General features: G+C 37.6%; 1 protein-coding gene across 1 annotated transcript; it reads left to right on the top strand.

Moving 5' to 3' along the window:
• Positions 1 to 2,499: 2,499 nt before the first annotated feature.
• Positions 2,500 to 14,700, top strand: ubn1 (ubinuclein 1). Its single transcript, XM_056263562.1, has 18 exons — positions 2,500 to 2,847; positions 4,506 to 4,806; positions 5,045 to 5,143; positions 5,277 to 5,375; positions 5,492 to 5,629; positions 6,174 to 6,271; positions 6,431 to 6,863; positions 6,938 to 7,014; positions 7,096 to 7,225; positions 10,429 to 10,547; positions 10,681 to 10,794; positions 10,896 to 11,039; positions 11,361 to 11,411; positions 11,588 to 11,627; positions 11,720 to 12,184; positions 13,056 to 13,293; positions 13,733 to 13,831; positions 14,477 to 14,700. The coding sequence occupies exons 2-18, from the start codon at positions 4,576 to 4,578 to the stop codon at positions 14,527 to 14,529; spliced, it is 2,628 nt and encodes an 875-aa protein (XP_056119537.1). The 5' UTR covers positions 2,500 to 2,847; positions 4,506 to 4,575; the 3' UTR covers positions 14,530 to 14,700.
• The last annotated feature ends 968 nt before the right edge of the window (positions 14,701 to 15,668 follow it).

Genomic DNA, 15,668 nt, shown 5'->3' with positions numbered 1-15,668 from the left:
GTCAATATCTGAGAGATGTCTTTCAGTTTTACATAGGCTACATTCTAAATCATAAACATCTTAAAGTCATTTTCTAAATTTCTATTTAAAGGTCTGACAGGAAACGTCCTAGAGAAGTAGCCTATTGCAGATAATAAATAAAAAACCGTCTTCCAGATGGAAACACGCACATCAAATAGACATCTTTGCGATGTAAATGAGCCTATTCATCCAACTAAAAATTGTGTGGCTTACAATTAGCAGCTGTGGACGTGAGTAGGCTGTCTTTCCCCCAAACCAAACGTAAAATAGGCTACCGAAAGTCAAACTTGTTTTAGCCTACTTTTAAGCTCAGTGTTTCTCAAACTATACTGGTGGATGCATTTGGCCGTCGTGCTCGGATCTAACTGGTTAATTAAAAACAGCTCATGTTTGCTCAAGTTAATAAAAGGACTAAATTATTCACTTTGGGGACCTGACTCCCAGAGCGCCTTAAATCATCCCGGGACAATATTGGAACTCTCTCCCTCCGCTCTGATGAAACGCTGAGGGGTCCTGTCACTGGTCGGAACCCCCTCCTCACTTTCCATCTGTCCCTCTTTGTCCTCCCTATAAAGCGTGTGTATTTTAGCTCATTGTCTTTCACACATTTATTGACACCTTTTTTAATTCGGCGCTTCTGTCGGCCTTCTCTAGCCGCGGGGCGCCAATCTCTTCCGCTCCATTAGCTCATTGAAACAGGAGTCTGGTTAAACAAAAGAGATGCAATCTGATCCTCTGTCCCATCTCTCTCTCTCTCCCTCTCTGGGTCCATACATGTCTCTCATGCACACCACGGGTTTTCGCGCCCTGTTTGTCAGTGAGACTGGCCTGTTCGTTCGCAAGCCAGCGGGGAGGGGGATCTTATTAGCATTAAAAGCCTACACCGTGAAATTCATTTATAATTGCTAGAGAGAGAGAGAGATAGCGAAAGCATATGCGTCCCGAATTACGTTTGAATAAGTTTGTGATATGTTAACATGGAATGGAATGCGACAGACTGCAATTATGACGCCTTTGTGACTGTCAAATTCGATTCATAAGAGGCTCGTTCCACGGTGAGCGCCCGTGGAGAAGAAAGTGAGGTGAATCTTAATGTAGCTAAAGAGAAGGCTTAGAGATTTCAGATGGAAGAAACGAAAAGCAGTCCAAACAATATATTAAAGTCGGGAAAATGGCATACATTATTTGTTGCCATGCAGCATTTCCTGCTTGTTCGGCGTAAAATGTACAGAAGCTTTAGACTGATCTTGTCTATCAATCATAGGATTACACAGGTTGGTGGGGAGCGCACCAGGTGTGCTACTATCTGGAAGATCAGCACTGTACTCTCTCTCTTGTCTTTCTAATATAAAAAATTCTCTCCACCACAAAAGAGGTTTGCACATTACATAATTTAATTTCTAAATCAATTAAAATCATTAAATTATTCTAGCATTTAGAGCCTTGATATATAATTTCAATTTATCTTTATATGGTCATTCTGCTGTTTTTGAATAATCTTTTAAAAGGGAGTACAAAAAGTAAACTGTTTAGAAACAAACCTCATTATTTTATCAAATATTGACCACAGCCTAAAATACAAAAAGTTGTCCATTAATGTGACTGCACTGACTTAATCCCAATGTATGACACCCACACGCATTAGTAGTTTGATTAACACTCATTACCTTCGTTTTTAAGAAATCTGCTGCCATCTACTGGTCACCTTTACATCCAGCAGAGGCTTGAAACCGAAGGCTGTTCTATTCAAATAATACGATTGAAATAATATTTAAAAAAAAACGGATTAGACATTCATGTTACTTTAAAGTAACATGAATGTCTAATCCGTTTTTTTTTTAATATTATTTCAATCGTATTATTTGAATAGAACAGCCTTCTTAAAAAATTCTCAGGGACAGCTGCTGCTATTTGGATGAAAAGTAGCTTAGGCAGACCATAACCTCTTCAAACACTACAACTAAGCAGAACAAAAAAATATAGGCCTACAAATACATTATAATTGCAGTGGATATCATTCATTAGACTTACCGTGCATGTATTTAAAAGTCTCGTCCGTACGTATGTAGTGGTGGATGTCTTTCTAATTCAATAAACTGACAGAATTCATTCAGTACCATGGACAGCGCCATTGGGTTCATTTTGTACTAGCCTAGTACTGCGACAGCTACTGTTGGGTTAAAGCGGTTAAAGCGATGCATAATGCCGTGTGGGTCACGAAATGTAACACTTAAGTTGGCTATCGTTCTTTAACCTTACCTGATTACATCAGCTGAACCACAACGGGAAACTACATTCAACTATTTGTAGCCTATTGCTACACAACTCAATTCCTAATGAAAAAAGTAAGTCAGGCGCAGGATGATGACGACTAAAATGACTAGCTATGGTCCGTCCAATGACAACAGTGAACTGTGATTTTGGAAATAGTTGTGGGTGTCCATATTAGTGATGAAATGTGTCTCGTAAAGATGTATCGCTCGCTACCAGTAGCTATAACTGATCGTCAATATTAGATCGAACAGAAAGTCTTCTGATCGATAAAGCGAACCATCGATCAATCCATATTAGAGATAAAGCCTGGCGGTCTCCTGTTTGCGCTCTGCATCTGAAAACAATAATCCTCCATTGCCATGATAATTCGAGCGCATTCTGTATGGGGAGTATTCGACTGTCGGCGTGTCGACGCGCTTCACCGAGGACCGCGGAGATAGAATGAAACCCTTCAGCGTTCACGAAGAGATTGGCTGCTGGAGACGTCAGAACATGCCATAAAAAAACGCATATCAACGAATCACCATTACATGACATGGATAAACATCTGTGGTATGTTTTATTTATAGAGGTTTCTTCAGAAATGGCAGTAGTTCCCAAACAGGTTCCTGGAGACTCAGACATTTTGTAGGTCTCCCAAATCAAACACACAAATATCCTCCCGTTTGCTCCCCCCTCCCTTACGAAAATGAATCATGGTTTTATTATAGTTAAAATAGTATTAACCATGTTTTTTTAGCGGGCTGATTACCATTTGTATAACCAGTTGTACTAGAAATACCATGTTTGGTTAGCGTGGCAAAGTGCATGGTTAATTTGTGGTTACCATAGTTGAACTATATTAACCATGTTTCTTTGGTTTTATTTGTAGTAAAACCATAGTTCATTTTCGAATGGCCAGCAAGCAGAACTAATCTCTAAAATGTTTACATCGTGAAAATGTTGTGATTACGTTATCGGAAACCCTATATCATAGAACAACGAAGGCAATTTTACTACGCTGAAGTTTCGTAGCCTACATCGCGACTTTTAAAAACTATAACTAGGCTATTCAACCTGGAATTACATCTAATCCAGGCTAACACATTTTAGATCCCAGGACGTTCTGGGAACTGCATGTAGTCTGGGGGTCACATAACGTTCTGTGAACGTTCCCAAAACATGTATTTGCAACGTTTGTTTTTGGGTAGCCAGTAAAGTTTTCGTTACGGAAATAGAACGGTTTTTGGAGGGGTTGGGACGGAGAACGTTCCCCTAACCAAATTGGCCGCTTTTCATCATATTCCCCGCTTAACGTAGGCCTATGAGCGGCATGGAAAACGGATAAATGGACGTCAGTAGCTACGTCTTGTTTTTTGAACTATTGTTTAATCAATAGAAATAATCCGAGCACATAAACCGTGATAGCCTATGGATTAAATAAGATTGATTTGATCCATTAATAGCCCATGTAAGATTTCGTAACTTGTAGGCTATCACTAACAGATTAGTTATCGCCATCATAAAAATGTTTTGCCACGTAGCCTACATCTTTCAAACTAGAGTTTACCAAATAAGTAGAAGGATAGACAAATGAGACTTCGGTTTGTAATTTAATAACTCACGCGCAGCTTTGAATTAAAGTTAGACTAGGATATCCTAAGGCACATAGCTGCTATTACCTGAGCTTCATTCTTATCTCTGCATGTAGTCAATATCTAAATATGACATGCTCTTTTGTACAAGTTATTGACAGAATTACCTCGAGAGGTAAAAGTGTCTTCAAATTTAAACGATTTTACCTAGTTTCATTTTTGTCAGTTGGTAAATTTAGCATTGCAAAACTTAAAAGAAAATAAACGTTCTACAAACGATGTAGTGTGACGTGGTTGTATTTTTCTACTTTTACTACGTTTTTTTTAATCATTTCAAAAACCTAAAGACGTGACAGTTTGGTCAGGTTTGGTTTTCATAACGTGTTAGGCTAAGTTACTGACGTTTTGCGTCAACTAACCAAGTAGGTTAAGTATTTCCACATAATAAACGGTCTAGGCTACTCTACAAATACCAACGTTAAGCCTGTGTTATCCTAATCGTTACTCCAAGGACTGAAACGGTTTTGTCAGCTGAAACATTCAGATGGTGTCGTTCAGGCCTGCAGGTTGCGGAACGCATCTTACCTAGCTTCCCTTTTAAGGCAGGAAAATGACTGACTTAAATTGGCGTCACAGGTTCATAATTAATCAACCAAACGCGCACCTGTTCGGGGAGAATCGTGGAACGTTGCTATCGGTCTGAGCAATGGCTGCACCGCGAAGAATTCACCTCACCGCAATCTCAAGCAATGCACACTTTCCTTCTCCCACCGTCCCCCCTGTCCCCAATGCCAGTGACCCACCTGTCAAACAGGGTTTACTTGCGCCGGGATCGCCACCACTCCAGCATGCCGCAACGAGAGTGGAACTGAAACTCTTCGAGCCGGATGATCAACGCTGCCCGGAGTTTTGCTACCCGGATTTGATCAGCACAAAGGTAAACAATCGTTGACATGAATGTATTTTCTGATTATTATTGGCTACTTGTTAGGCTATATTATATGATTTTGCATTTGCATTGTTTAGGGTTTGAGTTGAGTTCCAATAAATGGGTGTCTCGTTTTATTACCAAAAAAAACAACTAAAATAGGCAAAAGGGTCAAGGTTGAATCCAGGTGAATTTAGGAAAGTCACTGGTTTCTGGCCCCTTTTTTTTCTCTCTCTCTCATTTTAAGGAAACCACTGAGAAAAAGAAACTACAAACGTTAAATAAGGTGGAGGACAGGGAGAGAGATGAAATGGAGGCACTTGCAAAAAAGTTTGAAGTGAAATATGTGAGTATGAATTCTGCCAAGATGTCATATTTCTAGCTTCATCACAAGTAAGTCTATGTCAACATTTAGCAAATTAAAGAGGTGGTGTTATTTAAGTTGTATTTCAACTACATTAATATCTGCCTTTTTTTAGGGTGAAGCTTGCAAAAGAAAAAAAGACAGATTACAGGACCTGGTGGATATAGGCTTTGGTTACGATGAATCCGATTCATTCATTGATAACTCCGAGGCTGTGAGTTCTCAGGCCACTGTTTTTAGCCAGATGCTAAAACCACCTTTATCAGATTATTCCCCTTATAGAACACATGTATGTTTTACTCAAGTCTTCTTTTGCTCTGCATGTCACAGTATGATGAGCTCGTCCCAGCTTGTCTCACCACCAGATATGGAGGCTTCTACATCAACTCTGGAACTCTCCAGTTCCGGCCAGCCTCTGATGAGGGAAATAACGAGAATGATTTTGAGGACACTGGTTTTAAACCCAAGGTGCGTAAACATTTGACTACCCTTCCATCTGTTTTGTATAGTAGCCTGTTTCCACCACTGAATAAAAGTTTTAAAAAAAAGTTTATAAAAGAAGTTTATATATATATATATATATATATATATATAAATTCTAACTTCACTCACAATTACGTGTTATAAAGTCAGAACTGTGAGAAAAAAGTTTGAATTGCAAGATATAAAGTCTCAAGAATTGTGAAAAAACAAACTTGCAATTTAGACTTTTCTCGCAATTGCGTGTTATAAAGTCAGAATTGCAAGATAATGACCCTTTCCTTGCAATTGTCAAAGTCATAGTTGGAGATATAAACTTGCAATTGGAGTTATAAAGTCAGAATTGTGAGATAAAAAGAACAATTTATATTTTTAAATTCTGTGGTGGAAACAAGCTTCCATAGTTTTGTACCCACTATCTTGCAAACAAACTAGCAACAACTAGCTTTTTTTTCTTTAGCTTTATGCAAAAGATTTGCAAAATTGTTTCCATTTGTCAACATTATCTCATTTGGTCTGATTCCTCTCTCAGAAACGAAAGCTTAAGCAAGGCAAAGACAAGAGGATGGGGAAGAAAAAGAGAGAAGATGACATGCTTGCTAAGAAGGAAGAGGAGGAAGCCAGGAAGAGGTTTTTGCTGCTGCAGAGATCAATTTAGATTAAGAGAACAAGTTTACTGTGAAGAAAACATACATTTTTCACAACCTCCTTTTAAGGAACAAGGTTTCCATTGATTCTTTCTCAAATGCCCTCATTGTTTGCTTTTCCTTCTTCTGGTTTCCTTCTCAGCACCCCACCAGACAAATCATCTACAAAGAAGAAGAAAAACAAGAAGCCGCTAAGTATTGATAAGATGCTGAAGAAGTTCCATAAGGAAAAGCTTCAGCAGCTGCAGATGTTCAATGCTAGAGAGAGAGAATCGCATGCTCTCAACGACACTGGCCCCACCGTGCAAGCTGAGGTTCAAGAACCACCCGCATCATCTGACCCTCTTCTCACACTCATTGGTTCTGCCAGTGCAGACGACCTTCTTCAAGCAGTCAAAGCAGCGGAGCAAGACTTTGACTTGGACGGGCTCTTGGGGGAACCGCAGAACGTCTGTTCTCCAAGCCTGGAAGAGAACGGAGAAGCTCCGACTCCATCCGTCACTGAGAAGATCCCCACATTACTCCCTGATGGACTGCCACCTACACTAGAGCAACACATTAAGCAACTTTCAGAGGTATTGTTTGCTTTTATGGCTTTAGAGGATTAGACAAGAGTTTGCAGGTCTACATGACTTATTTTGTTCTTTAGGCTGTCAAGAAAATTGAAGGACAAAATAAGATGGAGATTTTGTCTTCAGAGCTCAACAGTGTTTTGCTATTACTAAAGTAAGTTACATCCCATGATTTGTTATAGAACAGGTAACATCTAGATTGTATTGCATTGATTCCTTCTCTTTGTATGTTCAGCGTGGAGTTGAACTCCAAACAGCTTAGTGGGAAAGTACGCTCCAGAATCTTCTCCTACTTGGCATCACAGCTGTCCTGCAGCAAAGGCACTCTGGTTAAAAGAGCCAAAAAAATCCACAATCTACACCAGGTCTGTAAACGTACTCGACACCTCAGCATAGCAAACATCACCATCCCATCTAAACTGTGTCTGCTATCCTAAGCCCGATCCTTTATTTTATGTCAGCAGTTATTTCAGCAGTTAACATAGCGCGTTGCTATATGGGTTGCGTCTTTCTTCGGACTTTCTAACCTTAAATCCACTTTTTTTTTTTTTTCTTGCAATAATTCTATAAAATATAAAAAAGTGTATTTTAGTGGTACCACAGATTCTGTTTACAATGTTTACCATAGTAACAGATGTTTACATCAACCAATGTCTTTATACAATGTATATATATAGGCCTATGAATATAATTGCTGTATTAATTGTTGTGTTAGAATTACTCTGTAGTGATTTATGCCCCCCTTTTTTTTTTTTTACATTTGAGCCCCTGAGAGACTGTGAGAGATGTGCAGCAAGCACTAGGAAAATACAAGTATCGGATCGGGACTCCGTATCGGCACATACTCAATATTCAATTACTTGGATCGGATCGGGGGCACAAAAAACTTGATCGGGACATCCCTACTAATTAGTAAAAAAAAACGTATTCCTTTAAAATTGATCCTGTTTACTTTATTAATACCTTTCTTGTTCCTGGTCTTATTGTACATGATTTCCAAAATCGTTAATCATAATTAAACATAAAAAACACAAACTTTTATAAATGTACATATACACAGTAGCAGTAGTACTGGTCAAAAGTTTGGGGTCAGTAAGAGATTTTTTTTTTTTTTTTTTAGAAATTAATACTGCGTTAAATTGATCAAAAGTGACCGTAAAAACACTTAATATACAGTATTACAAAAGATTTACCTTTCAAATAAATGGTAAATATTTGTAGAATCCTGAAAAAAATCAATACATCACGCGTCCACAAAAACATTAAATGTCTCTTGAGCAGCAAATCAGCATATTAGAATAATGTCTGAAGGATCATGTGACACTGAAGATTGGAGTAATGATGCTGAAAATTCAGCTTTGCATCAAAATGTATTCAAATATAAAAGTTATTTTAAATTGTAACAGGGACGTGCACAGGAATTTTGTGGGGCAGTTGCTCTGACCTGAAAAAAGGGCACTACCCCCAAAACTCACGGGCTATATGAAGGAATATATTCAGTTGAATTTTGCCCATACAAATTGCCTTATCTGATCGTGTTTATGTCCAAACGACGCAATGCCTCATATTATGGTCTTATTATTATTTATTAAGATTGCAAACGTCAAAGATGACAGGTTTATGATATACAACTTTGTAAACAGTATACAAAATGTATTAACAATATGTTAAATGTCACCAAAATACACATGAGAAAAAGAGTTCCTCATATTATTGTTTATTGTTTTTTAATTATTATTATTATTATTATTTTTTAAATAAATAATCTGGATTGAATTGACAGATGGGGAAAAACTCGCTTCTAATAAAAAAAAAAAAAAAAACGCTTAGATTTCGGAAAAAATACAATCCTTTTTAACCTTTTGGCTTCCCGTACATTAAATTGTGCTTTTTGCTAATCTGGGCAACTACGCATGATTTGTAATATGATTGCGTAAAGGGAACAGGAATACCGGTAGGGAACAGAATCGACTGCTAAACCCAGTGCCGATCCTGACCTCCTCCTCGGGCCCTAAGCCTAATTCTGCTAAAGGGCCCTCTACCTGACCTGTGATGTCGTGAGCTATGTAAACCATTTGCCATTGCCACAGTCACAACTGACACTTCAGTGCTCTCAATACAATCCTCCCTCCTTTAAACAAAACAGTCAAAGAATAAGTACAAGAATATAGAACAGAATGAGGTTCAAACAAACAATATTTGTTGAATAGAGTATTTTCTATAGAATGTTAAGATAATAAGTGAATATTATTAAGTAAGTGAATATTAACGTAAAATAAGAAGAAAATAATAAATTATAACCCTGAGCTTTGGCTTTTGGGATTAACTTTGGTTCTTTCTACAGCCTGGGCATTTTCGGCATCAGTATGATTTTTTAATTTTCAGTTGAAGCAATTCTTGATTTATGGTTATTATTTACTGAGGGATGTGCATCCATATTGACCAGTATGTCCAGCTAATCAACATTTTAAATTCAATATAGCCTATAAATCAATAGTCAATCAATGTCAAATTGTCAATACATTGCTTTCTATCTTGCATAATTAGTGCAGTTGTTTAGAGTTTTTAACTACACTGAGACTAGATAATCAGTGTCTTGTTTTATAATGTGTACTTTGATTGGGAGTGCCATCATTCACGTGCATGTATTGTACAGTATGTCTGGTCTCCACATATTTCTGCTTGAAAAATGCGAGTTTCATTTCGTGCAAGCGCATATTAACGCATGATAACACACGCGACGCGGTTATGTTTTCCGAGCTGCAGTAAACAAACACCGTTGCACTTTGTCGTTTATCAAAAACAAACGTAATAAATAATTGTATTTTACTCTCACTTTTGTCAGGCACAAAGTGATGCAAGAGATGCACTGCCTGCCCTGCCCAGCTTAGCAAGACCGAAAAACATCAAACTTTGCTGACATCAAACTTAGAGAGGAGAGAACACAAGTTTACCTGATTGTTGTTCCCGCAATTCACTCTCATGTTTTTTTTCTTCTTCCTCTTTTCGTGACCAGAAGGATAGTTTCGCTTCATTTTGTCGTGGATGTTGTAGCTACACATTTGACGGCGCGCTATGACTATGACACGAGATGGAGGCGTGGCCTTAAGTAATTTGCGTGGCCCTACGCCGGTCGCGTGCAGCGTTTGCCCTTCATACTGACTTTCACTTTCGGTGCCCGAATGGAAGTGAATGAGGCTTTGCGATTTTTTTTTTTAAATCTAGGCCTACATGAAATTCTGCATCCATTGTACGATTTAATTTTTTTCTCGGAAGGGCAACTTGAGTGAGAAGGGCATATGGGCAGTTGCCCGGGCAACCTGAGCAACCCCCCTGTGCACGTCCCTGAATTGTAATACGTCACAATATTACTCTTTTTACTGTATTTTTTGATCAAATAAATGCAGCTTTGGTGAGAAATAAGAAATAGTCAAAAACATTTGAAAAGACCTTACTGGTGTGTGTGTGTGTGTGTGTGTGTGTGTGTGTGTGTGTGTGTGTGTGTGTGTGTGTATATCCAGTTTAACAGTCTCTGTAAGCTTAATGTGCTGGTCATGTGTCTTATGAGGATGAACAGCTGCAGGAGCTGCTGAAGAAGCTGGAGAATGTGGTGGCCAGGTCCATGCCTGAACAGATCACCCGTTTCCAGAGTCACTGCCAAGCTCACTCTGAAGCCAGAGCTGCCAAGTAATCACTCATTTCTAATGTGTGATACCTTGATCTCTTTTACTGTATCACTATACTGTACATTCACTGACGTTTAATTGATATGCAGTTTGTTAGAATACAACCTCAGGTTTGTTTTTTTGTGTGTTTTAAGGCTCGAGGCTGAGAAAGAGAGGGCGATTGATGGTTCCGACGAGGAAGAGGAGGAGAGGAGTGGAAAACGAGTGTTTGGGCCTCGCAAGAGATTCAGGTGGAATGAAGATATCAGGTCTGATGCATGATTATTAAAAGTTATAAATATAGAAAAAAAGAGTTCAATGTACATTTCATCAAATACTCTATTAATTGAATGACTATTGACTTTTACAGGGAGTTGCTCTGCGAGATTGTCAGTTTGAAAATGATGATTTATGATTCGGAGTCGCCTGCATGCTCTGGTTTGGAGGAGTATCTGAAAGCATTCCTGGAGGCTGATGTTAAACCACTGTGGCCTAAAGGATGGATGCAATCCAGGTAAACAAATCAAATCATTAAGACTCTGAAGTTTTGTGGGTAATTGGTCACAATGTCCCTTTGTTCTGTGCATGTATATTGCTCTTAAACATTTTATTATATCTGTTTTAATTAGTCTTCCGAAAAGTCTGATACCACACTAAAACTTGTACTTTTATTCAGCAAGCACACATTAAATTGATCAAATGTGACAGTAATTTCTGTAAAAAAAAAAAAAAAAAATCATCATGCCAAACTTTTGAACGCTTGTGTGTATATCTATAATAATAGTTCCTTTCAAAATGGTAAGTTTCTGCTGAATGCCTATCATTGTCTCAAAAGGATTCTGCTTATAGAAACGAGAAAAGCACACGGTCACATCACTGGTGTGGTGTAAGTATGATTTTTACACACTTCCCAGATATTTAGCCAATGTTTCTGAAGAAAAAAATTGGTTCATTATATTCTCTAACTCTAACAAAAATGAACAAAGTGGAGTCTTCCTTGGTAAATATTAAACTTAACCAAAGTTTGTAAATGTTAATAAACCCGTTCTCCTTATTTTACAGGGCAAGGAAGAAACCAATAGGTACAACAAAACTAAAAAAGGTACATGCGAAAAATTAGCAAACCCCTGTCTTGAATATTGCATTCTTTTAGACTTTTGTTTCTAAACCTTGTTTTATCCAATAAATGCACAGGTCAGCGCCGCCCCAGAGGACAGTAAGAATAACCCGGAAATTCAGGGCCCACCAGCACTGAAACGCAAGCGTCTGGGTGTACCTGCAAGCATGCAACTTGAAGTCGCAGCAACGTTGAGCACCACTGCCAAAACTCCATCAAACACACAAACATCTGCCACCTTCTCTACCCATCCATCTATTCAGAACCACGAGGAAGGGATGGAAAGAGATGACAACCATCATACCAGCACTCAGAGAAGTCCGGTGACCGCAGAGGGTGCTGGATCGGTCCAGATGATGTGGACCAAGTCTGCTATGGATTCGGATTCAAAGCGCCTCCAGGCCGGAGAGAAGGCGACTCCTAAACTGACGCTGGTGGCTCCCCCAGATGGAGCTCAGAGTGACTGTCCATCAGTGGTGCATGGAGTGGCCCGGCTGCTCACGACCACCTCAATGGGTGACACCCCTGTTTCATTGGCAGCCGTGAGTTCTTCACAAGAAAGACGCATATTGGTTGCTTATTGCATGTGGATCATCATATAAGTTGTGGTGTCATACAACATCCTTCCTAAATGATTCATATAAATAATGTCCACTGTAGGATGTTACATTGAAGTATTATTTTTTTTAATGTTTTTTTTAATAATATTATTCATTTATTTTTTATTATCGTATATAATCATATCCTGATCATGGAAAATATAAACATAATATCTTATTTAAATTGTGACGGGTATACAGGCAAATCGGATGGCATGCTAACTTAAAACACTGTTAAATTTGGCCACTTAGTGGTTATAGCATAAGTGAGATAAATGTTAAATATTAAAATATAGGAATATATTTCCTATATATATATATATATATATATATATATATATATATATATATATGGTGATATGTTTTTGACAGAAGTCTCTTATGCTCACCAGTAAAAACAGTAATATTGTAAAATTATTACCATTTAAAATAATTGTTCATTGCAATTTATTCAAAGCTGAATTTTCAGCATCATTACTCAGTCTTCAGTGTCACATGATCCTTCAGAAATCATTCAAATATGTCGATCAATACTTTTTATTTATCAATTTTGAGAACAGTTGTGCTGCTTAATGTATTTGTGGAAACAGTGGTACATTTGTTTAAAACATTCTTTGATATTAAGTTCAAAAGAACAGTAAAAAAAAAATATCTTTACTATCACTTTTGAACAATTTAATCGAGTCCATATAGCCCTATTTGACTTCTTTGAAGTCAAATAGGGATTTGCCTGAAGCAATAAGGGTTTAAAGGTTTTCTTAAATTGAAATAAAATTGTATAATACTTTTTTTTTTTTCTTTGCTTGTATTTCAGGCAGCTGGTGAGATCTCCTGTGGGAACCCGGCGCTTCCCACCCCTTCTCTATCTCTCCTTCCATCCTCCTATCCCACCACAGCACAGCCGGGAGTCTTACCAAGCTTTGTCCCCCTGCATGCTCTCCCGTTCCCTGGACTGAGCCCTGGCACCCAGATCCCTGGACCGCCTCAGGCCTGTAAAGGAGCTGTTTTTCCTGGCCCAGCTCCTGGAACTTTCCAGCATGGTCTCGCACACGGTGAGCAGATATTGACCCTGAACATTAAGCATGGAAACTTGGTAAGAATCATCTCTGTTTATTTAAAGGTGAAGTGTGTGATTTATGCTCCAATTGCTCCACCAGATGGAATTGATTCCAAACAGGTTCTTAAACGCTTGCGTGCTACTCTTAATATTTATATGATGCAAATTCAACTTGATCTTCCATTTCCCAAAACCATTTTAGCATTTCAAAAATGACACACGTCACCTTTCACAGGGGCTTGATAAATTCATGATATCTGTTACATTACACAAAGGTTTGGTACTCTTGTCTTGTGCATTGGATGGAGTGGATGAGCTGAAGCTCAACTCTGGTGTGATGTTGTTTAAAGCACTTTGCTCCATTGCTGTAATGTTGCATTTGTCATCCTGGTGTTTTCTTCTTCTTCTTCCTCTTCCTCTCTTTCCTATTTCAGGTAACTCCATGCTGTGCTCTAGCACGCTTCATCTTCTGTCTGTCCCTGTTTCCTCTTCTGCTCCTCTTCATTCTTTAACACCATGGCTCTTTGGTTTAGGTAAATTTACACAACTTTAGAAAAGCCCATAGGGACAGTTGAAACATGCCCACATTATTTATTGTGTTCGTCGTGATGTTTGCTTGCATTATGTATCTTTTTTTTCACCTGTTTTTCTGTAGCATACTATTATTAATAGTTGAACTTTTTAATTTAATTTGACTTTTACGCAGTAATGTTTTAGTCTGTTTTAGTTCAAAGGATCTCTAGTTATTAATATAGTAAAAAAAAAAAAAATTGTTTTTGTGGTGGACCGGTACACAAATCTGTTTAATAAGAAACCATATAGTTTTTAGGTCTTTCTTTCTTTGACATCATACACTAGACTCCGTGATGTCAGTCTTATAGTTGTGTAATGTTTTAAAGTCAACATGAAACCAACATTGACTCAATTTACTGTAATAAATGTTCCTGGTCTTATTGTGCTGGATTCATTTTCAAAAACTGATAAATTCAATTAATAAAATTAAGTCCCACCATCTTTTAAATCATTAAATGTTCTTTTACATGGAAATATGTCAAATTATGGAAGTAAAATGGGTCATGTGTGCCATTTCATGTTGATTGCTCAATGTAATGCTGGTTTAATTTAACCATCTCATCCGTTATATTGAGAGATTAAATTACATTTTGTTTTTGACACAGATGGAAGCCAGATCCACACAGATGGTCATAACACTCAGAGAAAACTACATTAATGGCCATTAGAATGAGATTAAAGACGGCTGATACATAAAGCAAAATTTTTCACTTTTTGTAAGATCTTGAAGATGGAGTTAATATGACTGAACATTAATATGAATTCGAATTAGAGGAGGAGATTATGGCTTGGCAAAGAGACTTTTCATTTGTATATTTTTGAATCAAAACTCCTTCAAAACTGTTTATTTGCAGTAAAAATGCCTTTATCCAGAATGGACATATGGACAACAATGTAAGTCTTTTGTTTATCAGAGTATTAAGATTAGAACTTGAATGATATGACAAGCCATGTCACCACAGTGCAGTCCTATGCACTTGTAATGCACTTACTTTAAAAACTTGAAGGCAGAAACTACTTATCTATTCATAACTTTGCAGCTGTCATTTCTCTCTCTCAGAGGCCATCTTATCAGTGAAGATCCACAATCCTGACCTATTTATGAAAAGTAACTGGAACTATAGTAATTTACATGTGGTGTAGGTTACCACTATTATTTTCAAGTACATGTGTGCAATAAAAAAGTAAAGGAACTCAGAATCTGTTTTACCTTAATCTGTTGTTAAAGGCAGAGATTGCACTTTTTCTTGTTTGTTTTCTTGTTGTTGGACTGGGTAATGAATTGATGCCAGTGGAATGATCTCAGGGCTGTTTAAGTACAATAGCCAAGTTACGGAGTAATGCTGCAAAATATGTAGAAAACATGCACTTGTTTTTTTTTTTGAACATACTGAAAATGACTTTGGAAAAATAAATTGAAGGGATAATGTGGAAAAATAAAGTGTCCTAAAACAATCTATTGTTGACATTTTATTGTTGAAGAAAAAAACAAACTGATTTTTCACCAAAACTTTTTTCATATTAGCCCCCCCATATTTTGGTATATATTTTGTTGTCTTGACATTGAAATTGAAAAAAATGAAGAGTGCTGTTGTTTAATTACCTCTACGATATCTATATGTGGTCTTGACCTCTGGTGAAGAAATGTGAAAAACTGAACAACTTCAATTGATCTGACAGCTGTACTTTGATTTTACCACATTATTCAATTTCATTCACATTACTTCTCATGATACCAACATATCTGAAAGTTAACATTTACATCTGTTCACTTTTGTCTCAAGATGCACACCAGTA

Source organism: Rhinichthys klamathensis, unplaced genomic scaffold (assembly GCF_029890125.1).
Source record: "Rhinichthys klamathensis goyatoka isolate OS25496 unplaced genomic scaffold, OSU_Roscu_1.1 h1tg000208l_1, whole genome shotgun sequence".
Taxonomy (NCBI): Eukaryota; Metazoa; Chordata; class Actinopteri; order Cypriniformes; family Leuciscidae; genus Rhinichthys; species Rhinichthys klamathensis.
The sequence above is the reverse complement of the archived record's forward strand: the minus strand, read 5'-3'. Positions and strand labels throughout refer to the sequence as shown.

Coding starts and splice junctions, on each gene's coding strand:
- ubn1 (XM_056263562.1), top strand. CDS start 4,576: ATGGCTGCACCGCGAAGAATTCACCTCACCGCAATCTCAAGCAATGCA. Junction 4,807..5,044: donor CGGATTTGATCAGCACAAAG/GTAAACAATCGT, acceptor TCTCATTTTAAG/GAAACCACTGAGAAAAAGAA. Junction 6,864..6,937: donor ACATTAAGCAACTTTCAGAG/GTATTGTTTGCT, acceptor TTTGTTCTTTAG/GCTGTCAAGAAAATTGAAGG.